A 26,437-nucleotide genomic window follows, 5' to 3' on the forward strand; every position below is an offset into this window, starting at 1 on the left:
CATTTTCAGTATTTATTTTCATAAATAATATTTATGTTTCTTCATCGAGTAGTGTTCTCATTATCTGTAATTTCTAAGTTTTCTGCAACTTTTTAACTTTCCTTGTTTCTTCTTTTCAAATAACAATTTTTTTTCTATAAATTATATTTCACACACAAAAACTTGCGACGTATGCATTTAAATATGTTAACTACATATATGCTAATTTATTATTATTAATAGTTATTAATGATTTCAAATGGCTTTTATTATATCATCAAAACGCGTATAATTCATAATTTAAATATTTTAGTTTCGTCATTTCATTAATTCAGGGAGTAAAAACGGGTAACCTGCAGAAAATATTACCATATTCCATACCTGAAATCCACATACACAGTGACAGTAATACTGTAATGTAAATTCCACCGATACTTTTATTTTGACTTGAAAATCACGAAAACTCCACCGATGATAAGATCTACAGATTACAACTATTTTTTGTTAAATCTGCATCTAATCATTATCAATCTAAATTCTAAATTTTATATTTTTATTTAAGGTATTTAATTTTTTTACTATTAAGAGGATGCCTAACGTAGGTGAAAATCAATGAAAAAATCAAAAATTACTATAATAATATGTACAAGATATGTACTTATTTACCAAATATGTAAAAATATGTATTTATTATACATAAGTATGTAAAAATATGTAAAATAAATTTGGGTTCATTTTAATTAAAATGATCTAAATCGTACACATTTTTTATCAGATTTAAAATATCTTATTCCATCATTCCAATAAAATATGTATTTACAATAAAATTTGTTCCCTAATAATCATTAATCAAATATAAATACTTGTAAATACTTTTATTACTCTTAACATTTTTACATTAGATAAATAATTATTTATCTGTTAATTCAACTACATGTTCCTAAATACAAGCAATATAGATTATAGGGGATGTGAAACCAAAACCATTTGAGCATTAAATTAATTTATTTTTGTTTATATTTTATAGGTTATAGACACATTATGTAATAACACTAATAATTGATTAAAATATAATAGTTTTAATTTTGAAAAAATTGAAAAATAAGTCTTTGAATAATATATATACAAACATAGGTTTTCAATACATAATAATAATATAACTTTTTAATAAAAGATGAGATAATTTTTTGTAAATAAAATAATTTAGTTTAAATTTTAAAATATAATATATTTAAATTTTTTTATAGGTATATTAAAAATTATACTGTTAATTATCACAGACTTTTTAAAATGCACATATATTGCACAAAAAATTTTGTTTAATACTTGGGTATATTTATATCACTGCATATCCCTTACTCTGAATATGTCGTTTGAGGAATTCAATTAAATTTAATACATGATTCCGTATCTGTGGATTGACCAACAATTTATGTGTTTGATCTGGATTATCTGATACAGTATTTGATTCCATATTTAAAAAACTTTGTGACTTACGTACATAATCAGCAACTCGAGAATATGCTGTATCATTCTGTTAAATAAATGCAAATTATTTAAAAACTATAAAACTATATGATTAGAAGTTGCTGGAAATTTTGTTATTACCTGTGCTGTCATACAAATAGTTATTGTAATTAGTGAAGGATCATGGTGTCGTAGACTGGGAGTAACAATTTGAGCTATTGGTAAGCGTAGTACATTTGGCATCATGCAATTTGGATCTTTGATTAAATATAAAAAATCTATCTGTCAAGACCAATGTTAATTCCGATAACTTAAGTTTCTTGGTCTAAATTATCCATAGTTGCATCACAAGTTAATAGAACTTGTTCTGATGTGCTTAAATATTTGTTTAATATTAACCAAGAGTATCTGAGTTCTGATGCACCAAATCCTATTTCACTGTTGCTAAGACTTGAACGCAACTAAACAAAAATATTAACGTTAGATACACATAATCAAATTGATTAAAATTCTTTACTTTTCTAGTTGTAATCAAAATAAATAAATCTTTTTCTTTGCTCTTCACTCTTAACTATATTTTATTGGCCACCTTTGCCTTACACCTCTATTAGGGCTCTGTCTCCCACTTATTATTTAACACAACATTTTTTAGTATCCTTCTCGATTTTATTTATCCATCTTTTTTTTAGATCATCTTCTCTCTCTCTTTTTTTCAATATTTATTTACATAGTCCTTCTTAATGTGCCAGAGTTATCTCTTCTCATAATTCTTAAATATCCCTAATTAATTCATTATATGAAATTATAATAAATAAATAGATAAATTTCTTAGTGTATAACTTCTTAGTTACTCCATACATGACATATCCATCAAAGTATTCTCATATCTGCTATTCTCAACCCTTAATTCTGTTTTTTTATTTACCAAAATTAATAAATACTAATGAAAAAAAAAATTAGCATAATATGTTATTATGGTTTACCCTGAGGACTTTTAATCCAGCCTACGCCTGCTAAGAAACCTTCCCCTGTCATTGCTACTAGTTCTGCAGCTCCACTAATTGGTTTTTGTTATAGCTTCAACTAATCCTATAGCTACAGTATTGACAAATCCCCTTCTTCTTTCAGAACCTTCTTGAATTGCATATTGTATTGGATGATTTACTAATCCGCCAACTGCTCCCAACAAACTAATTCCAAATTCACTAAGACCTTGTATGATTCCCTGTGATAAATTCTGTGGTCGTAAACGTCTAATCTCTTCGATTTGTTCTAAATCTTCAGCTTCTAATGTTAATCGGTTGAATGTTCTCGACCAACTAGATGCAAATTTTGTTACTGATGATAATGCTCCCCGTTGTAACATGCTTAACTAATGACGCCGATCCACTTAAGACACCAACAAAAAATTCTTTCGGTCCTTCAGTCATGCCTTGGGCAGATAAAGTCACAAAATCATACAAGGCCCGTTCCAACAGATCGTGCTAGACCACCAGGAGAGCCCCAGAATTCTAATGAACCCAATGCCCATCCAGTACCGTATATTGCATTTAAAAAGTAGTGCAATGATAAACTCCGACCAAGTTGATAATATGAAGCAATTAAATCTGTTTTTGAAAATTCTGTAAAATCTAAAGGAGAACGATCGAGAGCCACATAAAAAGTTGTAGATGTATGTAAGCTTATCATCACTTTGAATGGTTTTATAGTGAATGTTCTAAATATTAATGGATTACGAAATTCTTGGGAATGTGCCAGTACTAAATAATGAAGTGGAATGAACTCATTCACAGCAAAATTATGTTCTTTTTGTTGTAGACATCGTTGATTTAAAACTTTTCAATATTTCCAACAAATAATAACAGTAACGATCTTCAATAAATGCTTCAAAAGTAAATAATGTTACTTCTAGATCCAAAATTACTAAAACAAATATTAATTAAGTTTATTAATCAGTTTATACAGTGTATTAATACACGTTTTGTTATTCACAATGCATAAAAAGCAATAATTATATTATATATACTATGATTTATAAGTACCTGGTGTTAAATAATAGGATTTATCTAATGTCAATTTTATAATAATAGCAGAATCTAATAGTCTCAAATCATTGATTACATTTGACAATGGCTTCAAGAAACTTGTGTCACAGTAAACTTCTTCAAAACTTTTCTTCTGTTTTACGAGTATCACAGGGAAATCATAATGCCCATCAATAAATGCATTATTATCAATTTGAATGTTATTTATTGAAATTATAAGGTTCATTTCTTCTTTAATACTTTCCTAAAATAAATTTAACTTTTATTATTATGCTATACTTAACAAAAATAATATGGAGGCTTTATAAATTTAAAAATTTTTTAAATTACAAAATATGTTGATTTAATAAACCCAGTGACGTATCTAGGATTTTTTAAGGGATGTGTCACTAAAATATATAACAATATAAATTATATTAAAGGTTATAAAAAAAAAAATGACCAAATAAATATAATTGGCCAATCAAGAAATTTATTTATACATATAGAAAAAAATTACATTATGGAGCCAACATTTGTTTTCTCTGTCTATCTTCCACATAATATAAGACCATGATATTCTATATTATTACGATAAACAACTCTCGTATTTCAGTTTAGCGCAGTCATCTATTATATATATTTAAAAAAAATATATTTCCTGAGCATTGAATATTGATAGAATAAATTTTTAATATTTACATTTTTTATAAATATATAAGTATGTTTTAGTTTTAAATAATTTTAATTATTTTTAACTATTAATAACTTATTTAAAAATATAAATCTGTCCAATCTGTCCAATCTATGTACAGAAAATATGCTCCCTAATAAAATATAACGGGTGATTTTGCCCTAAACTAAATCAAAGAGTCGTAATTGAGAAAATACGGAATATCTTTGTTCCTACATTATATGGTAGATAGACAGAGAAAACAAAAAACAACAACAATAATTATTGGTATGGCAGCTTCTTAAAGACATTATTATTTTTATACTCAATTACAAAATAATTTATAAATAACACAAGCTAAAGGGTGTATTATATCTACTAAATGTCTTTTTTGTGCATGCCATTGAATAGACATAACCCATATGCCTAAATAGTTATTAATTATACTACAATAGCATACATTAAATAGTGAGGGGAAAGAGAGATGCTGTATTTTACTATTTTTCATAAAATTAAACAAAAAAAAAAAAAAAAATAAGAAGAAAATGTGGTAACCATGTAATAATGTACATAATATTATATATTATTAAAGATTTATTCTAAAGGTATTTACCTGATTTCCATCTAAAGTTGCTGCAATATTATCTAACGTCATTGAAACTACAGCTTTTGAACTGAATCCAATGTCATCAATAAATAAAATGAGTATAAATGTATGAATATGACATTTTATTGAAGGCCAAACCTCTAAGAAAATTATAATAATTTGGTTGATTAATATATAATATATTAAAGATGGTTTTTAGTATATAATAAAGAAAATAATAATTACTGTTAATTGATGAAAGACTCATATTTTGTAAGGAACTTGAAGGGGCTCGAACATATTCTAGTCTCACATTATTCAGTACTTCATTATTTGATGATAAAGTTCCTAGAATAATTAAAAATGTTACAAAACAAGTACAGTACAAAATATTTTTTTTTACCTTTAAATTGATCACTTTTGGCTAGTCTTATAACCTTACTTCATTAGCTGAAAATTCAAACTGTGCAGCTGGTTTGAAAATTACATCTAATGTAAATGCTCTTTTTTTTATTAAAACTTTTATATCATTTGTTTGACCAGGCACTGGTATTAATCTGCTTTCACAAACACTCAACTCTATACTTGCAAACCAACCTAATAAATGAAATTATTATGATGAAATACATCTATTAACTATTATTTTTTTTGTATAATATTTATTAACTTACCTTTAAAAGGTTTTTTATCAACTCCAATCAATACTCTAGGTATCTGTTTACGTGATACTGAGCATGGAAATGAAATGTATGCATTTTTTCCAGAAGTTATCCTATATGTCCAGTTCCAATCATTCGAAAATGGCATTGGCTCTTTAGATTTAGATTTAGACTTAGATTTCTTACAAAGAGCAAGAGTTAATGATACTGGACAATAATTGTAAAGAATAAATTGTGGATATGGTTGATTATATATTTTAAAAAAATATTGATTATTGAATTCTTGTAATGTGACACAAATTAATGGATTTGAATCACAACTTGAAAATAAAACAGGATATGGGCGTTCCTCTTTCACAACTTCAGTTAATTTGATAGGACAACTAATGTTACCATTTGAAATTAGTATTAAATATTGCACCAAATCTTCATTGGATGATTCTTTACCAATTAATGTCCACAAGGCTAATGGTTTACCTCTATAATGAATAAAAATATACATATTAATTGAGATTAAATAATTATCATTTTAAGTAATTGTGTTCAAACAAAATAAAAACTGATCATTTTCTAATCATTTTAGATCTAATTATACATATAAGTATATAAACATATTATACATATTTTTCAATCATACTTAGGCTAACTACAAGCTAATTTGTAATAAATAAACTATTTTATGTTATAATAAAAATAAATTAAGTATACTTCCTTTAAATTGAAAGTAAGGTGAATCTACATAATATATTAATGTAGGTACATAAATATGTATAATATATATATTATAATGCACAATAGTTAATTAATATAATAACAAATCCTCAAACAATATATCTTATATCAAAACAAAAACATTATATTTATAGAAAACTTAAAATATATGAAGTTATTACTTATTAGTATTAAATATAAAGTTTAAAAAACTTACAGATCATTCAAATTTTTAGGTAAATCAACAGAATCCTCTTCAACATTTTCCGGTATATCTAAGATACCAGAAGATGGTACAGCACAAATTGCTAATACTTTTAGATCAATTGAACTATGATTTGTAGCAATGTATAAACTTTGAATATGAATAACTCTCATATTATTATGTTCCAAAGAACAAACATTTAAATAACCAATCTAATTAAAATGTGCACATGTTATATTTATGGGTAAAAATAAATGTAATGTTAGTTAGTAACTTACATGATGTTCACAGTTTATAATAACAGATGTATGACCCTTTAAAGGAATTAATCCATTGACTGATGGCATATGGAATGACTGACTGTTAGATAGTTGAAGTGGTTGTGATCGATGTGTGGTATTATCAATATTTAGATCAATATAAAATATATTCTAAAAATAAAAAAAGTGTAAAAATTAATTATTAATATTCATTACATGAAAATTTAATTAAACATTGTTCATTAAGTGAATTTGAATTGTAAATATAACTTATTTTAATAAATCAAATAGTTAGATACAATAATTAAATAAAAAATATAACCATTTCATGCATTTTTCTAATTCTAAATGTATTATAATATATTGTATACATAATAAATTATAATCTATAAAAATGATAAATTCTTATAAAAATCTTACTTCAATAACAGGAGGTGCTACAACACAAAAGTTATCTATGTTACAAAGGACATCAGTTGAATCACATAATGTTATGATTTGACTTGATGTATTGACTATTAATGCCCAAGGTTGTACAACAATTACACGACTTAAACCATTACTGTGATCGAGATGTCCATAATGTTGAACCTATATTTTAAAAGATTTATAGTTAGTTGATTGGTTTTTTTTTTATATAGTTTGGATGATAATGTATAAACAAACACATTATATTATAATTATTAATTAACAAGTTATTTATTGAATACTTGTAATAAAAATTTTACTTTAACAGTAGTTTCAGTGTCTGGCAATTCACATTGTTTCCATTTAATGCTTGAATATTGTTTACCGATAAATGGCCATTGAAGATCAGAATCCATTATAGTATACTTTCCATTAAGGAGATCTTCAATCGTAAAATAATTATCATTAAATAACTCAGGAATGTCAATATTCATGTGATATGTTATAGATACTGGCGGAGAAGACGCTGAAGACTCCTCGCTAAAATTATTTAAAAAAATATTTTTATCTATATTAATTATATAAAATATGAAATATAATTATAAATAATATTGTAATATAATATTTGACTAACTTTAATTTTATAGTTAAATTGTAAACATCTTTCATAGTGCCAGGCAAATCAATATGTTGTATCTCATTTAAGGTCATGGCAGATTTTACTTCTATAATGGTATTACGTTCTAATTTATTATCAATTAATTCAAAGTTTATTAAAGTGCTATACGGTAAGTATGAACGAACAACATACATAGGCATTAATAAAATCTAGAAATGTTAAAATGTAATAATGAATTATTTAATAACATGAAATAAAATATAATTTTATATCGTACCAACATGCGAGGTATTTTATTAATATTTTCTATAATCAAACGACACCAGATACTACGATATTTCTTCATATTATCTTTCATTGGAACTGTTAAAAAAATATTATTTTCATTAATTAATTCATGAGTTTTTTTAGGCAGACACATACTTTTGACAAGCCAAGAGTTTTGATTCCCATTGACCAATTCAACAGCATGTAATGGAATAGATCCAGACCAAGGACCTTCATGATTAGGAGTATGAAAACATAATTTTAAAGTAACCTTAAGTCCATTATATAACATTATTGATGGTGAATTATTTTCAGGAGCAACAGATAAAGTATGCAAAACTAAGCTATGATGATCTTTTTGCTCTTCTATTTGTTTAATTTTGGTAAATCGAGCATCCAACAAATAATTTGTTTTATTTAGAATACTTAATTGGCTGGAGACAATAACCTAATATAACATACAATTATAAATAAAATATATTTTTATGTTTCACTAAGACATACTTTTATGAGAGAGGGTGACATATTTGTAATTGATATTATTAAAATATGAGGTTCTCCTTTATGGTTTTTTACTGTTAAAGATATTAAAGCTTCAGGTCGTAAACTTATTTCATTACTCCAAAAGACACTAAATATTCATAAAATATTAGTAAAAGTGTAAAACATTATCATATTTGACTTTTTATAATTATTACTTATCGGCACTTCCAACACTAAATCTTATGTGAGGATGTTCTGTAGGCACTTGCCATGTGTATTGATACGATTGTAAGCTATTGAGAGTGATAACTTCATTGGTGCTTGCTTGACCAAATCTATAAAAATAAAATTATTATTTACTCGAATAAAAATGATATACAGTGAAACCTCTAAATACCGGCTACCCTCAGTCGCTGAAATGTTGTGCGCTATTTAGAGGTGTCCTGTATTTAGAGGGAGAAATACAATATTGGAGAAATAAAAAATTAAATTATAATTAAAAAATTGATTTATTAATTTAAAGTTATTTATACACACTATATACATAAGTATATAATAAATTTAATTTATTTTTATGTATTTTAAAAAATGTGAAGGTAAAAAGATAAAAAAAATTAAAACTAACATATTAAAAAAAAATCAGTTACTTTAGATGGTTTTTAATCTTGATGCGAATTCCACAAATTTACGATAGAAATGATTAAAATCAAAAGTTAAAATGCCATAAAAGTGTCTGTTATTTAGTGTCCGGTACTTAGAGGTTTTCCTATAAAAAAGTAGTGAAAATGTCCACGTTCCCCCCAAAAAATGTCCTCTATTTAGAGGTGTTCTTAAGGGAGGTTTCACTGTATAGTAACTTAAGAAAAGGTGTATTTTATGATACTGCTCGATAATATGTAGTTATAAGCTTAAAGTAAAAATAATTTGATCTTTTATTTTAAAATTTAATGACACTACTATGTGTACATGATAATCTAAATCTATCTCCAGAGCATAAAATCTAGTAAAATAAAAAAAACAAACAAGTAACTTACATTATTTCAAAATTGGTATTATTACAAATAATATATGGCGTGGTTATAAAGTAAGAATTATTTTTCCATAGTTGTACTGCTGCAATCAATGAATTAATCATACTTGGTCCGAATTGACATGCAATTGCTCCAGTTTGAATGTTATATTGAATATCTGGTTCTATTTTTATTAAAATGGTATACAGTATGCAGGTTACAAATATTGCTTTTTAATGTTTTATAAAGTATTTACTTGGCTTAGTTGTGTGATGACTTGTAAATAAACAAAATGATTTTATAACAGGAATTTGTGTTAATGTTCCATAATTTAATAGTTCAACTCTTATATGTGCTTGAGCTGATGTGTTCATTTCTCCTGATAAAAATAAAAGTAAATAATTTATTTAAACAATTAATAGTGCACAAACAGTAAATAATATTCTACTTTTCTCCTAAATATACATTACCTAAGAATGATAAAATGCCTATTAATTAGCCGCTTAGTCTGAGTAAATTAACAGACCTCAAAAAACTAACAAAACGGTTTTTTAATTTTTTAATCCCGGGTTTTGTTGATTTATCTATAGTCCTAGCGAATATCAACTTCAATATGCCTGCCACTTAACTAAGAAACTCTAATCTTTTATCATACTTTTTTCAGCCACTAACTATTCCAATAATCTTTTTCTAGAAGTCTAGACCAACGCTTCTCAACTTGTGATACGCGAAAAAAATAGCCCTCAATGTTATCCCCAAACGTATATATTATTAATAAGTAAATAAAAAGGTTAGGTGGTACGTACAAATTTTCAATCTGTGTAGGTGGTATGCAATACAAAAAGGTTGAGAACCGCTGCTCTATGTATCTTGTCAACAAAGACTAGCTTTAACTTATAATTTTTAAATAATCATGTCAAATTGTAGAAAGCATATTATTATTTTAAAGAGATTTACTTAAATTTTGTTATTATTTCAAGGAAAAAAATCTCGTTTTCTATATAAAAATAAAAATCAATATTTGTGGAATTCTTATATTTTCCATTATTTAAAAATATTTTTTGTTATAAAATATTAATATAGATTAGTCTTGCTAGTAATAAGTAAACTACTTATTAGTTTTAATAAACCAAATATTGCATGAAAACTTCTTTTACTTTTAAATAACAATAGTTATAGTAAAATAGTTTAATAAATACCTTCTTGAATTTTGAAGCCGATATTTACTTGATCCAAAATAAAAATGACCAGTTTATGTTTTGGTGGATTGTCAGAAATGCAATTGTACCGTGGTAAATATGCTTTTTTTTTCACATGATATGAAATATTTATCTAATAAATGTTTTAAGTATTAAAATAGTACATTATTAATTTATTTTATGGACATTATTTACATTAATTGATGATGCTGATAATGAAAATTGTAATTGTGGTACTAGGTTTGGTGAAAAATATGAGTCAACTCTAAGGCATCCGACTAAACTCCTATAAATAAATTATTATAGTATATATAACATATATATACAAAAAACAAATGATTAATGGTACTTTATCTGTAGTGGATAATGATTTGTACATGAATTATCCATAGTTATACGCCATGTATTTGAAACTGCTTGCAATGATTCCAGCCTCAATAACATTGATTCATATTTGGGAAATATGAAAATAGTATGCTCTCTAAAACAATTTTGTATCTCATCATACCATTGTAAATGAAATTTAATGTCTACGTCCACCTTGAAAATATTACAAGTTAAATGTGTATTCATACAACAAAATGAGTAGCTAGTATTTATTCTAAAACATTACATACATCCATAGGAACTGGCTGTATTTCAATTTTTGTCAATTTTCTAGGTTGAGGATATCGCCATGTAATTTTAGGTGGGTTATTCAATGAATATTCCGAAAAAAAAATTTGATAAGGCAATGGTAAGTCAGAACTAATAGTTTCAAGAAATTGAAAAGCTCCAGCTCTAAGATCATCTTGATAAAACTGTTCATCGGATTCAGAATCTTAAAAAAAAATATTGATATTATAATTGTATATTGTAAATTTATATTTATTAGACACGAGAAAAAATTTGTTTTTAAGTTTTAACTGCATTAAAAAAATATTTTATAAAAATCCCATTAAAACAAAAAAAAAAATGTGTGATTATAAAATTATGTTTCTATAATTTTTTCCCAACCCATTTAGAATCTAAAAGTAACAAACTATTATAAATGACAATTTCAATAATGGACATACTTTGATTATGATTTTTTGTAGTATTTTTATTATATTCAATTAGATATTTATACTCATTCCATATTAGTTTTAATGTATTGTAATTATCTGGAGATATGTGGAATGATATATAATCTGTTAAAATTTTTAGTTGCTTTGTTGGTCTAAGATATTCAGGGACCCAAGGATCTGATGACAAAACAATTTCTAAGGTCATTGTCCATGGATGTAATATCAATTCATTTGTTTTATAATTTGAATAATCGTGTCCAACTGATATTGTCACACTATTTAATGTTATTTCGCCATTCATCCGTTCAGATGGTTTTCTCCACATACAGTTTAATTTAGAAAGAATACTTTCAATACTGAGTACAATATTATCTAAAATATACAAAATATTTTCCATTAAACAAACAAAAATTAAATTTGTTTTTTTAACTGCATACCATTATTTTCAGTAGATAATTGAAAAAATATTTGTTGAGTTATTAAATTCATCACTATTGGTTTTGAGTACCAATAATATTCATTAGTTGGTAACACTGGAATTTTAATTACATTTTCATTAGTTATTTCACTAATTAGACTTATATTTGCAGCTGAATCAAGAATTGAATCATCGTATATTTTATGTGGATCAAATTCATCAGTCGAATAATGAGATACCACAGAATCAATGTTAAAAGACTGGTTTTGAATTTCAAGTTCATTAAATCTAAAAATCATAAAATTACTAATAAGAGATATGGAAAAAAATTATTTATTATTTTATGCTATGGCAAAGAAAGGAATTTTTTGAGCACATCTAGTTAACAAAAATATTATCATACAACTCTTCTTTTTTTTTTATATGTAAAAAAATACTCTCACTGCGTTTGACAACATTTCTATTCACATTAATAATAATCCTGATAATCTACAAAAATGAATTATTATAATGTACTCATTTATGTGATATTAGTTATTTACACTCAACCCCTCTCAGCAGTAGCATTATTATACTTGATGACCTAAAAACCTGCTAGTGCGTCATTTAAAATGTATTATAAATCTCTATTTATATTTAATTAAAATATGTGTAAGATATTTTAAATAAAATAATTAATGTATTAGGTATACAGCAATAATTTAATTTAAAAATCAAGACACAATCATAAATTATAAACATTTATAATAGCTGGTTTAATTTTTAATAAAAAGAAGTCATATTCATGCAGTGACGGTTATACATATACTGTTCAAGGGGAGGGGGGCAAAAATAAAACCAGAATTATTAACTTACTTTGAATCAGTTTGCAAGTTATAATTATTAGTTTCTTCATAATGCAAAACTTTCTTATATAAAATTTTTTTCACAACATCTAATAAATTATAACAGTGATCAATCTTTTGTTTATTTAATAATAACGAAATAGCCCTTCCTAAATTAAGTTCAACCTACAAAAATGCAAGTATTTATTATATATATATAAATAATTTATTATTAATTAAAGAATATTTTTTGCATACTTTAAATTGATCAATTGTAACAGGGTGAGAGATTTTTAATGTGAAAAATGCTAAAGGAATTTCATCCATAGTATTAAATTTAGTTTTAAACAGTGGAACTGAATATATTTTTGAATCTGGTATTTCAATGTATGTTTCGTTTTCTGGAGCTAATGAAATTGACAGATCAATAAATATTACCTAAAATAAAATATATACATTTAAATAACCAAATATATTATATAATAAGATATTTTTTAATTCATACCTGACAAGAATCTGAAGTATTAGATAGTGAAAAAAATACATGAGGTTGATGAACAACAGCATAGAGCAAAGGTTCATATACCTTGATATCATTTTTTTTTTTACGATTAAATAAATTTATATTGATTTGATTTCCTGTGATAATTACATCAATTGGAATTTTATTCACTGCATTAGTATCCCTAAAAAAATAATTAAAAGTAATTATAGTCTTTGAAGAGTTGTGTAAGTTTAGAATATATTTGAATAATAAATATAATACGGTAATGCAAACATTTAAAAATATGGCCAAAAGTTCCGTGTGACCATAAGCATCACTTTGTAAAATACATTTATTTAATCAATGTGGGGTTTTTAAGTATCTATACTAAAACTCGAATTTAGGGAGATGGTTTGAATAGGTTCCAGTTAATATTTGTGAAAATATTAATTTCAAGTAAATAACTAAAAATGATAACATTTTTCAAATCTCAAGTATATACAGAATTTTTTGTGGGTAATATAAATACAATTTCAGTATAATTTTTTTTGAAAACTGGTAATTTGTATAATAAAAAATATAAACATTATTCCTGCAAAACTATACCTAATTTATTTTTACAAATATTAAAATCATAATCAGTTAATTTTTACAAAATATTAATACATTTTTTTCAAAATTGTTTAATAAATTAAGACTAAAAAAATAGCTATTTTGAAAATTCTTAAAATTGGATTACACAAGAAAATGTACTCATGCCATTAAATAAGAGTTATATAAATAGATTATTATTAAAAAACTCGCACTTAAATTTATTGATATATCACAGAAATATTAGGAAGAGATGGGACTGACAGAAACTTTATTGAGATTTATTATTGGACTTTTGAATATTAATTTTAAAAGAAATACTTACTTCTTTATAAAATGTGCAATATTTGAATGAGTATTAATTTTGTTTTCAACCATTGATATTGAACCATTTTCTTGATTAAAATATGTACCATTATCTTCAGTTGAATGAATACCACTATCATGAGTTAATGACTCTGTAGTGAATTTTGGTTGTATTTTTTCACCTTGTATAATAACATGTGTATAATTTGTTTTTAAATGGCTTAATATATATTCATTGCTTTGAGAAGCTAATATATTAAATAAGAGAAGTTGCTCTACAGATAATGTAATTGATATTTCATTCAATGTATTTACCTACAAAAAAAAAAAAAAAAAAAAAAACAATAAAAATATATAATTAATTTAGATTTAAAATACTAACTTCCATCCAACTTCCGCAAACTAATGTATTTTCTGGTTCAAATATAATTGCAGGTGCAAAAACTGAATGAAAAGACACTTTACTAAACAAAGTTGATGTATTAATTTCATCCAAATTTGAATTTCCCATAGCCCTAGGTCTTTTTCCTTCATTCCATAATAAAGCAGCATTTGGTTGATGATCAGTATCCAAAGTAGATAATACTTGATAACATTCCAAAACTTGTTTGAGGTCAATCCAAAATCCAGTTTTTATTGAAAATCCATTTATAACAATTTGGTATTGACGATCTTCAACTATTGATCCTGGAATAGTTAATAACCCTCTTTTTTCAGCTTCAATATATAAATCCTTTCTGAGTGGAGTTCGTGTAATTGGATTCTCAGGGTTTTGATTTATTTTTATTGAATTTACCTAAAATATAAAAATAAATTATATGAAACACATAATTTAATTTAATTTAAGTGTATATTACTTGAATTATAACAGTATCTTGATGATGGTTATTTTTATTTTGTACAGAAATTGGAATGAAAATTCTTAATAATGCAATATCCAAATAAAATAATGGTAATGTTAAGCCTATTAATTCTTTACTTGGTTCTAATTTGTTATGAGAGTTTGATAAAGGGTTTAATATATATTTTGAATTAATAAATATATCTAAAAGAGGATCAATTATAGATAAGAATTGGTGGAGGTTTAAAGGAGATATAACAATATCAATTGGTTGCACTTTGATTACAATTTCCATAATATACTCATCCATTAGTTGTTGGTTTAGCTTTAGCATTTCATCACTGATCTAATAACAAATAATAATCTTATTAATTATTAATTATAAATTATAAATTTAATAATATTATTTATTCAAAAAATGTTTAATTTATAAATCAGTATTTTATAATAGAATAATTTTATCAAATTGTATCATTAATAAAAGGTAACTTTATCTGTGATGAAAAATTATAAGCATTTATAATATTTATGATGTATTTTATAAGTAAAAAATAAAAATATTATACCATATGTAAAGATGTAATATCCTTATTTGATTTGGGTCCTTGGAAAGAACTTTTAATAGCTCGGGTTAATGTAAAATTTAAAAAGCCATCAGTTTTTGATGATTTCTCTGAGCTGCTGTTTAATGGATCATAACCTTTTAATATGAGCCCTAAATATGGCCCGTGTTTCCATTGTTCTTCTTTCATGTTTCTAAGATAATTAGTTAAATAAATGATGTATTATTCGGCAAAGTAATAGAATATTAATTTCTTAATTAATTACTTTGTGAAGTGTTGAATAGAAGCAGATGATATCTTTAATTTTAATTTTTGGTATGAGAGCCCAAAGTCTAATGAACTTATAACATCTTCTAAATCTAATACCAGCTTAACATTTTCTGATGAACTGTGTTCAGGATTATTTTTTATAATCAATGAAAACTTGGCTAATGTCCATTGAAACCAGCCAGATAATTTTAGAGTTTCTTCAGTTGTTTTCAAATCTTAAATTACAAATTATATGATTTATTAAATAAAAAACTTCATTGTTATTTATTACTAAGTGGCAAATTTATGCAGAAGGGAGGGGCAAAGGAATTTCTAATCCTCGAGAAATGTATTATATTTACTTGAACTTTTAAAGAAGGTTTTTTTTTATTGTATGATATTCAGTAATTCAGTATCATAATATAGATAAAATATGTTTTAAAAATTAAAATTTCCATATACCAGTTTTAAAATCTATTATCTTTTATAGTATTGTGACTTGCACATATCTTTTACATCAATGGATATGCTCCTACATACACGCATATAAATTTAACATAAAAAAAAAATAATACTATTAATTAGAGTAATTAATAAACAACAGTTAAATTGTATGCTGGCTTTCCTCACAATACTAAAAATTATTTTATAGTTTTATTATTTTTAAACTTTACAATAATATTGAATATCTAGTTATAAAATGTATTTTATCTATTTATATAAGTATTATAAAGCTGTAGAGTGAGTATATTTGAATGCACTAATGTCATAGATCAATGGACCAATTTAAATAAGTTATATCAATAAATTCTTTGAAACTCAGGGTATATTTTAATCTTCTTTTACAATCTCAATTCTCAAGTGGTGGTTTTTAGACCACTATTTTGTTGAGATAAATAAAAATAAAAAGATGTCTAAAATATTTGTACAGGAGTTATTTTTCTAATCAGCAACAAAAATATAATTTTTAACTGGACCAGTTAGAAATCTAAGTGATTGAAGTGGGAAAGACATTTGATTTTTGTTGATTAATTAACGAATTATAATATTTATTTTTAACATTTTATAGGAGTTAATTTTAAATGATTGCTTATATTTACAACCATGCCATCCTTCACCACTGTAAATAAATTAAATTCCTAAGTACAATACTATTGTTATTTGTGAATTATATATTTTACCAAATTGTCGTGTTTTGTATTCTACAGGTTCATCTTCGGGTATAGACGACATTTCATGGGCTACTGATCGGTTAAAAAATGTTCCATATTCAATATTTGAAAATAAAACGTTGTATACTTCAATTTGTTTTTTCAATAAATTAGCAACAAGAAGTACCTAAAATAACAAAAAAAAAACATTTTATTTAACAGACATACCAATAACTATAGTACTTATGTGTTATGAAGTATAAATTATTATTTTATAACTTTTTTAATTAATAATACTTACTTGTTGTTCAGATATGCAAATAGAAATTGGATCAGAATCACAATGAATACAAGCAGCTACACTTTTCAATGTTTTGGTATTATTGGTATGAAATTGAGTTGTAATAGCTAATGTACATTGAGCACTAAATGGATAAAGAAGTTGTATTTTGTGCGTATATGATCTTAGATATGCACTATCATAAGTACTATGGATTGTATAACATTCCAATTTATAAAAATTAAGTTGCCATGGGAAATATATACCATCTAGAAAAATGTTAAGTTAAAAATTATAATACTTAATTATTTTGTAATAATTGTATTTAAATAAAAGAGTAAAATAAGGATTAAACATATTTCAAATTAATATACTTTACCATACTTAAATATTAAATAATTAAAAATTTATTTACATTATAGTTTTATAATAAATCTATATCAACTTAATTTTGAAAATCTTACCTAAAGACCATAATGTGTTAGGAAAACGCACTGGGGTTGTATTTAAATACTGTTCCATTTGATTTTTTGGCACAACACATTTTAAGGAAATGTTAGATATTCTCAATACAAGTAATCCATCTTCATTAAAAGTTGATAACTCAAGTAATTCTTTCAAATCTAAATTTTTACAGCTTTGAGATTTTTTTAATATTGATAATGATTTGCTAGGAAAATATAATGCAATTCTTGATGTATCAACAAACACCAATGACGATTTCCATTTGTTGAATAATCGTACAATTTTTTTTTCTTTAGACTATAAATGTAAAAAAAAAGAAAGAAAATTATGGAATTTTACATTTTAAAATATAGAAGTTCAATTGAATATACTATTTAATATAATTTAAATAGTACTTAAAACTTTTTTACTAATAACTAATAAATTACTTCATTTTTCAAATGCATATAATTAGCTGAATGAAATGAAATATTATCTGAAACACTACTATGAATAGATGGTTTAGGATACTTTTTTTTTGGATCACTGCTAATGCTAGTTTCTGAAATTTTTCTACTAGGAGCACTGCAAAAATAAAATGTTAATATTAAAAATATACATAAATTATAAAGTGTATAAATAGAAAAATTACCTAAAAAATGCTAAATCTGATGTAGAGGTTTTCTTCTTTATTTCTTTTTGTTTATTTACTTTGGGTATGTAAACTAACCATTCGAATAACATTGGGTCTAAATTCATATCCAACTGTCCAATTTTTAAATATATTAAAGGTGTTTCATTGACATCTATACCAGATGGACATTGAAGAATTACTGTAATACACAAAAATAATTCTTAGATGATTATCATTCATTTTTTAAGCTGAATATTGTAAAAATAACAATTAACACTAACAACATAAATCTTTTAAATAAAAATTTATACTATTGAATTATGTAATCATTAAATATTTGTGTTGCATATAGCTCTTTAAAAATACAATCGACTGATTAAAATGTATAATAAATAATTTTAAAATAGGTGAACAAGTGAGGACCATTCTGCTGTACATTAGTTATTGAGTGAATCACTATAATGGGTATGTTAAAATTTTAAATTTTATGAAATCGATTCTGAGAGGAAACAGTGTAATAACTTATATAATTAAGTATATGATATACATATGTTTTTAGATATTGCTATTAAATGTATTTATTTTAATATTAGTGTTTGTCAAAATCTTTACAATTATTGTAATAGTACGTATTTATATCAACTTATAAAAACTTTAGAAATTTTCAAGCTTTAAAAGAAGTAAAAATATTATATCAATAATTTGAAGAAAAAAACAATAAATGATTATGCTTATAAATAGCTCAAAAAGAATCGATATTTTTAGAATGTGAATAGAAAATTCTATTATGGACATTTGGTAAAAATGTCAAGTATCTACAGTTCTTTGTTCCTAAGTTAAACCCAATATTGATATAAAATACACAATATTGATTTTATCAAAAACAGGTTTTGCATAAAAATTCGCATTGTTTCCTTAATTTGTTGTCTGTTTTTACTAATTATTTTTAGACTGTGAATTTTAAATTTTGAATTACTCTCCTAAGTAAAAATTAGATTCAATTTGCTGTCAGAAATTACACTCAAAGTTGAAAATCAAAGTATGTTTTTAACTACCTACTTATTTTGTATACAAAAAATAAAATAAAAAATAATACATTATTGTAAAAATACATTTAACACTCCTTTCAGAATCTAAAATATATCAAATATCTTGATTTAAAAAGTATTTTATACTATTAGATAGTATATATTCTAAAGTCATGTTTAAAGCCAGACTTGGTGGTAATTTTATTTATTTATTATGATGATATATACCTATATACCTATATAATGTATGTATAAATTGATAAATAAATTAACTTACCATGAAGGAATGGTGTAGAATGTTTAATAAATTCTGGTGTTGAGAATATAATAGCACTTGAAATATTATCATTTATTGAACTGTGTGTTTCCATTTTAGCATTGATGTTATTAAATATAATTTTTGTACAAGTTACTTGATTTTCTGATTTATAGTATATTTTAACTCCTTCCAAATTAAATTTTAATACAACTGTACCTAAATATAATTATGCAATTGTAGTAATAATAATTGTGAATAATATTATCATTATAAATCAATATTATTTAAAATGTCCATGTATTTAATTCTTAAAAAAAAATTAAAACTCATAAATATTATATAATTTATATTTAATTAATTATTTGAAGTTTAGATAAGTAGAGTAGTGGACCGACATTTTGTAGGATATTCATGCAACTTAACTCTAATCATCAAAAATTTTAAATATTTATACCCTTAAAACACTTGACCAAAATTTGGTTTATGAGTAAGAAATTAAATATATCAATAGTTTTTCAAAACATTAAAACCCTAAATTACGTGTATATCAATAAAAAGTATTATGTTTTCAAAAGACTGTTTAATAACAACTTAAATTTATGTAAAAATATTTTTTAAAACATTTTTCTAAATAATAATCATGTGTTATAACTTAATAAAAAATAAAATTAAGTAAGGAAAATTTGATCATATTATAAAGTAAGAAATTATGACATGAGTTTAATACAACATATTTTTATATTTAAAACATAAATAAACTTATATATTACCTGGTATATCATTTAATAATGATGATCTAAAAATAAAATTATTAACATGCAACAGTCGTCGATGATTTGACATAATTATTGAATGAATTATGTAATACATTAATAAATAATTTTCTTTTGACGTTGAAAAACTTATCATATCTAAAAGTATATAAATATAAAAATTTAAGTACAAAAAAACATTCTACATAAGTGTAATTATTATAAAAATTATACAATATTTACCTATGTCTAATATGCAATCTGAGTTCGAATCAATATCTATTGTAGTATTAAATCCTATATTGTTAATTATTAACAATTTCTGAGTTGAATTAGAAAGCACAAGATTTGCTACCAAATCTTTCACCTTGAATTTCCATAAATAATAATAATAATAAAAATTTTAATTAATTAATAGTTTAATCTATCTTTATATTAACTAAACTTAAAATGGTTTTAAATAATACCCACCCTAAAAAAAGTCTTAGTTTTCAATTGATTTTTTTTTTCTTCAGCAATATTTTGAATTATATTTTGTGGCATTATTAACCATTTAGATTTTTTTTTAGGTGTCACAATTCGACCATCTAGAACTTTCAATTCAAAAAGAGCAACTGGTGGATTTTCAAAAATAGGATCAAATTGTTTTGAACAGATTTTTTGATTTTTCTGTTGTCATAATAAATACATTAAAAAAGTTTCATTCTATTTAAATTACATTTTACCTTATATTTCTGAGATGAAGTTGAAATTGGCACATGACAAGCAGGAAATACTTTAATCGTAGGATTAAAAACTGTGAACTGATACACCATCACTTGAACATAGGAATTAATCAATGCATTATACTTTTCATCTATATCTAAAAAAAAAAAAGAAATTATTAATATATACAATAACAAATATAATATATTAACATAGTTATTATGAAATTAATATTACCCAAACGTGAAGTTTGTAGTGGAGCAGTAAATACAAATAAATCATGACCAAGTATTAGTTTATATATGAATTCAGTTCGATGAATTAGACCTGATGATATGTTCAAACTACTAGGTCCCGCAACAAATCGTAATAAGCATTTTTCTTCGGGTCTTTATTGCATATAAACATTAATTATTGTTATAAATGATTCTTTAATGATATGTAATTGATAAGTATAATTATATTTTATTAATAATTTAAATTTTTTGTTTTAAATAAATACATTTATTATAATAAGTTAAAGAGTTTAAAATTAAAATTAAAACTAATAATAATCTATAAAATTTACATACAGCTGTAATAAGTATTATTATTTAAATTTAAAAATAATTAGACTTAAATAAATAAAGTAACAATTTTCTCAATAGTTGTCAAGTATATATTTATTCATACTTACACAAAAATGGTATTTTCACTATCATCATTACAATTATGCTGATGTGTATTAGGTATTTGAATAAATAAATAGTCGATTGCAAATGCAGTTGTCTTTTCTAAGAGGATTGTTTCTAGAATAAGAGTAAAAGTTGATAAATTTTAATAATGATTGTTAAATTATAGCATTAAAAATAAGGTTTATTAAACTTTATTTACAAATTACTTTCATGATAGAAAATATTAATATTATATATTTTATACATTTTAATCTGTTAAAAATGGTTTCTAGACAGTTTCTAGATATTTTTGGCAGCTTTTTCAGTGGAGGATTAACCACTAGGCTCGTGAGGCTTGAGTCTAGGGCAGCAACTTGTAGGGGACAACAAATTTGTTGTTATTTTATTTTTATTCTCAAAAAGAATGAACAAAAAAAAAAATTGAACCATTACTATTTTTACTCCTAGGGCGGCCATACTCGAAGTTAGTCCATTTAAACTATGATCCTTGGATAGTATTAAAAAAGGGGGGCTGTAAACACTGAGCGTGCCTCAGGGCACAATGAAGGTTAATCCGCCACTGAGCTTTTTGTAAAACCTACTGAGAAATTTTAAAAAATAAAAATAATAAAATAGTGAAGAAATTGATTCTCTAACTAACCCTATACTTATTTAATATTTTAATTTATCTAAAACATGGTAAATTATTGATAATCATGACTTGGATTCTACTATTTATGACAAATACAAAATAAGTTTAATTTAATGCATATTAAAAAAAAAAAACTCAAAATGTTGCACTAAAATTTTAAAACGCTTAAAATATGCAATATTAAATTGTATATCTAAAATTCTTGATTAACAAAACAAATGTAAAGCTTACTCTGCTATTTTAATGTGTATCCTATAATAAATAGATAATGGTATGAAATCTAAGCTCTATAAATATGTTATAATAAAAATCTTACCACTAAATGCACTCAAATGATCATCAAATGAAAATATATTATCATTAAAAGCATCAATATTATCTTGAAATAATGACTTTGATAAATATGAATTTTGTATCATGCCTGATGAAAAATAATTATTCTGAAACAAATAAATTATGATATTGTTTAAAAATATTATTAATATAATACCCAGAGTTTGGCTTTGTACTTAAACGAACCGTATAACAATCTTGAGCACCACAAGTACAATCTCCAATAGAATCTATACTAACTTTACTAATACCATACTGGACATTTATCCAATCTGGTGGATTAGACACCATTTCAAGTAAAGTACCATTAAAAGTAATTTGTAATAATGGTCTATAATCATTTAATTTCTTATTTGATTTAATCTAGAAACATATAACACAATATAATTTAAAATAATAATAACATAAATATAAATTAATATTATTAAACTTTTTTATTTTACCTACAGTTAGCTATACTTTTTTTTTCAGTTTATAACCGACGATGCCACGGAAACAGCTTTCGCATTACTTCCGCGGCGCAAAGCTATACTTAGAAAAAGTAAATATAACTATGGGTAAATCATTTTATATACCTAGCCAAAAAGTACTTAGAGATTTTGTTATTTAATTTTTCTTTCCTTATTTCAGTATGTTTGATATTAAATTTGTAACCATTGATGGTTTGCTACATTAAATAAAAAAAAATTTCTGAGCAAAACTTTAATTAAAATAAAAAAAAATCTATGAAAATGCCATGTGGATCTAGTTAAGATCTTAAATATTTTAGTAATTAATAAGTAAACATTTATAATTTTATAGGTTCATGTTTATTTTTATTTAAAAAAATTATGAAATAATATATTTTATAACATATATCTATAGGTATATTAAAAAAACAATATAATTATAATCCCTTACTTTAAGAACAAAAAAAAGGGTATCAATGTATATTCCAGTATTTAATGTATGACCACCACTAATAGATGCTTCTGGACTAAGAGAAATATCATTTACTTCAGTAGTTAAATTAACACTTGGTATCCAATTCCACATCCAATCAACCCAACCATCATTATTGACTATATTTGGTTCTGAAACTAAATTAAAAAATTAAAAAATTAAATAAACCTTTAATTTAGGTTTTCAAAACTTCAGTTTGGTTAATTTACTTTCATTTGTTATGTGTATCAGAATCGTATAACATAAATATATCTTAAATAAAAAAGATACAGTCGAGAAAGTACAGGAAACAAAAGTTACATTCATAAAATAGAAGATACTTTTGATATTTGTAAATTACATAGTATATAATATATACTAAGTATAAATATATTATACTTTAGCCCACAAGAGAATGCACCTGGGCAGCGATCAAAATAAATCATTAATTTCATATACTAATAACGTAAGCATTGGAGTATAATAATGTATGAGTAAATTAGCAGGATAAAAAACATAATATAAGAGCTTTATAAAAAAGTTATTTTTTAAATATGGATTAATTTACTTGAACTACAGCTGCTAGGACTTCTGTTACAGTTGTCATCATCAATACAGCTATTTGTTTCTGGAGTATCAGTTGGATTTAATTCTAATATCATAGTTAACAACCTTAAAAACATTGGTAATTGTGGTTCAGTAAGAATAAAAGCGATTTTTGAACAAAACATATCCATTTGGGTTATATAAGGTCGAGCAGAATGAGGAGATCGAAACATACGACATAATCGTACAGATAATGAACATTTATACAATAATGGTTCTAAGTAAGTTTCTATGCATCCTGAAGCATTTCTTCTATCTAAACAAATAGTCACATCTGACAGATTAATAATTTTTCTTAATGTTAATTGAGATGGTGTTAACTCTGAAAAAATTTACATAAAATATACTTAAAAATAGTTATATTACAGAAAACTATAATTATACTTGTTATTACTTACCAATAATATCAGGTACCCAATTTGAATTACATGAATCTAGTGTAATTGACTTTATATTCATAGAAAGTACTATATCATCTTCAATATATTTTAATATGACATTATTACATGTTACAGATAGATTTCCAACAATTTTGTTGATCAAACTCTGTACATATGATGGAGGTGGTAGTTCATTATAATCGGTACTTGCTATATCGCTATAAAATAATTCATAATAAGTAAAATTTAGTTTCATATATCTATGATATAATAATTATCTAACTAAATTAATAACAAAACATTCAAAATATAAATTAAAAACTGATAATTCTTTAAGATTTTTAAGGGCAATATTATTAAAAAAAAAAATTGAATGTTAGGTTCCCGGACTTAGAAACTCAAGGCTATAAAGCAGTTACATACTAAAGTAAGAACTTTCTGGTACTTATTTATAAAAGATTACTTATCATTTAAAAAGTAATAACTAATACTCCATCATTTTTTATGCAACCCGGCAATAAAGATACAACAAAATAAATGAGTTTAATTAGTTACAGCATATATTTTTGTTATTTATTATTAGATAATTTGAAATAATTTACATTTCCAATTTAATTATTAAAATAATAAACCTAATAAATGTTGCTAACTGGTTATTCAATTAATCAATTTAAAATACTAAAGTAACTCATTAACTTTTTTATATTTTAACATAATATATAAACCTAAAATTGATTCTAATTTTTTTTATTTTTTGTAAAATTACCAAAAATGGTGATACTTTTTTTTTGCTATACTAAAAATATATATATATATATACATGAAAACCAACTTGCCTTATATCATTCTTTTTAGCTTTTCTCTGTTGAGGAGTCTTTAATTTTAAAACACATTCTAAAAAATTTATAAAAATGTGCTAAGTATATTTAAACTGTAACAATTAAAAAACAAAACCTAATTAAAGCCAATTAGCTAGACACCAATTTTTACCTATTGTATCAATAGTAATTTTAACCGCTTCTGATCCTAGCTTTGTCCATGGAACTCTAATTAACAGTTGATTTATATGACCACTTAACACAATAAACGGTAAATTTAACTCCTTCTCCAAAACATCTAAGTCTAATTCCAAGTTTTGAAATAAACCTTCTCCATCCCATAACGATACCTAAAAATTATATTAATCACTTTTAAAATGTTCAGACAATTATTATTAATATTAGTAGTTTAAATAAAAAGTAATAGTATATACTTGAGCATCTTGACGCCTTAAGTTCTTCACATATTTTTCAACATAACTTAGTATAATCGACGTAATATATGATTCAATTCTAAACATTGTATAAATCCTATTATGAAATATGGCAAAACTAATTCAATTCAAAATTCATTTTCTACGTGTCTACTGTCTACCGATCACCATAAATCTTCATTTAATAGTAATTATCTATATTCTATAGCCTATTCTGATGCTCTATAATCTATATACAAAATACAAATACAAAATAATAATATTATTCATTGAACAAATAAACTGATAGCTTATCAGTGGTTGCACAATATAATATAATAGAAATAGTTATAGAATGTTCATGAATATACATTATCATATCCATGAAGACTAGCTTGTGATAGTAGGTGTTATATATTTTAAATTTTAAACCAGCACTTTCAAATTTCAACAGTTATTTATTAATCTAATATTTTTTAGTATATTGTTTAAATTTATTAAACCAAAAATGTATTTAACAAGCTATTCGCTTTCGC

The 26,437-nt window shown here is 24.1% G+C and overlaps 1 protein-coding gene across 1 annotated transcript; it reads right to left on the reverse strand.

Annotated features, from left to right (window-relative positions):
• Nucleotides 1-1,079: 1,079 nt before the first annotated feature.
• LOC132919459 (intermembrane lipid transfer protein VPS13B) lies at nucleotides 1,080-26,170 on the reverse strand. The gene is given in 60 exon segments (XM_060981094.1): nucleotides 1,080-1,513; nucleotides 1,588-1,722; nucleotides 1,724-1,762; nucleotides 1,764-1,909; nucleotides 2,433-2,514; nucleotides 2,516-2,800; nucleotides 2,802-2,909; nucleotides 2,911-3,255; nucleotides 3,257-3,369; nucleotides 3,489-3,735; nucleotides 4,757-4,890; nucleotides 4,976-5,077; nucleotides 5,133-5,160; nucleotides 5,163-5,326; nucleotides 5,401-5,867; nucleotides 6,317-6,516; nucleotides 6,583-6,735; nucleotides 6,985-7,155; nucleotides 7,293-7,512; nucleotides 7,607-7,800; nucleotides 7,869-7,954; nucleotides 8,015-8,306; nucleotides 8,363-8,489; nucleotides 8,557-8,676; nucleotides 9,376-9,535; nucleotides 9,608-9,730; nucleotides 10,551-10,683; nucleotides 10,746-10,836; nucleotides 10,900-11,090; nucleotides 11,168-11,370; nucleotides 11,606-11,968; nucleotides 12,034-12,302; nucleotides 12,870-13,024; nucleotides 13,097-13,276; nucleotides 13,344-13,524; nucleotides 14,239-14,534; nucleotides 14,602-15,015; nucleotides 15,077-15,406; nucleotides 15,627-15,816; nucleotides 15,889-16,108; nucleotides 17,054-17,210; nucleotides 17,325-17,572; nucleotides 17,768-18,065; nucleotides 18,197-18,332; nucleotides 18,400-18,580; nucleotides 19,687-19,884; nucleotides 20,439-20,579; nucleotides 20,664-20,787; nucleotides 20,892-21,089; nucleotides 21,146-21,282; nucleotides 21,363-21,514; nucleotides 21,802-21,913; nucleotides 22,747-22,870; nucleotides 22,950-23,126; nucleotides 23,664-23,842; nucleotides 24,253-24,612; nucleotides 24,689-24,888; nucleotides 25,507-25,564; nucleotides 25,661-25,838; nucleotides 25,923-26,170. Coding segments are annotated over 60 exon segments (11,100 nt in total). The 5' UTR covers nucleotides 26,010-26,170; the 3' UTR covers nucleotides 1,080-1,315.
• Nucleotides 26,171-26,437: the final 267 nt, after the last annotated feature.

The sequence above is a fragment of the Rhopalosiphum padi genome, chromosome 2 (assembly GCF_020882245.1).
Source record: "Rhopalosiphum padi isolate XX-2018 chromosome 2, ASM2088224v1, whole genome shotgun sequence".
NCBI lineage: Eukaryota > Metazoa > Arthropoda > Insecta > Hemiptera > Aphididae > Rhopalosiphum > Rhopalosiphum padi.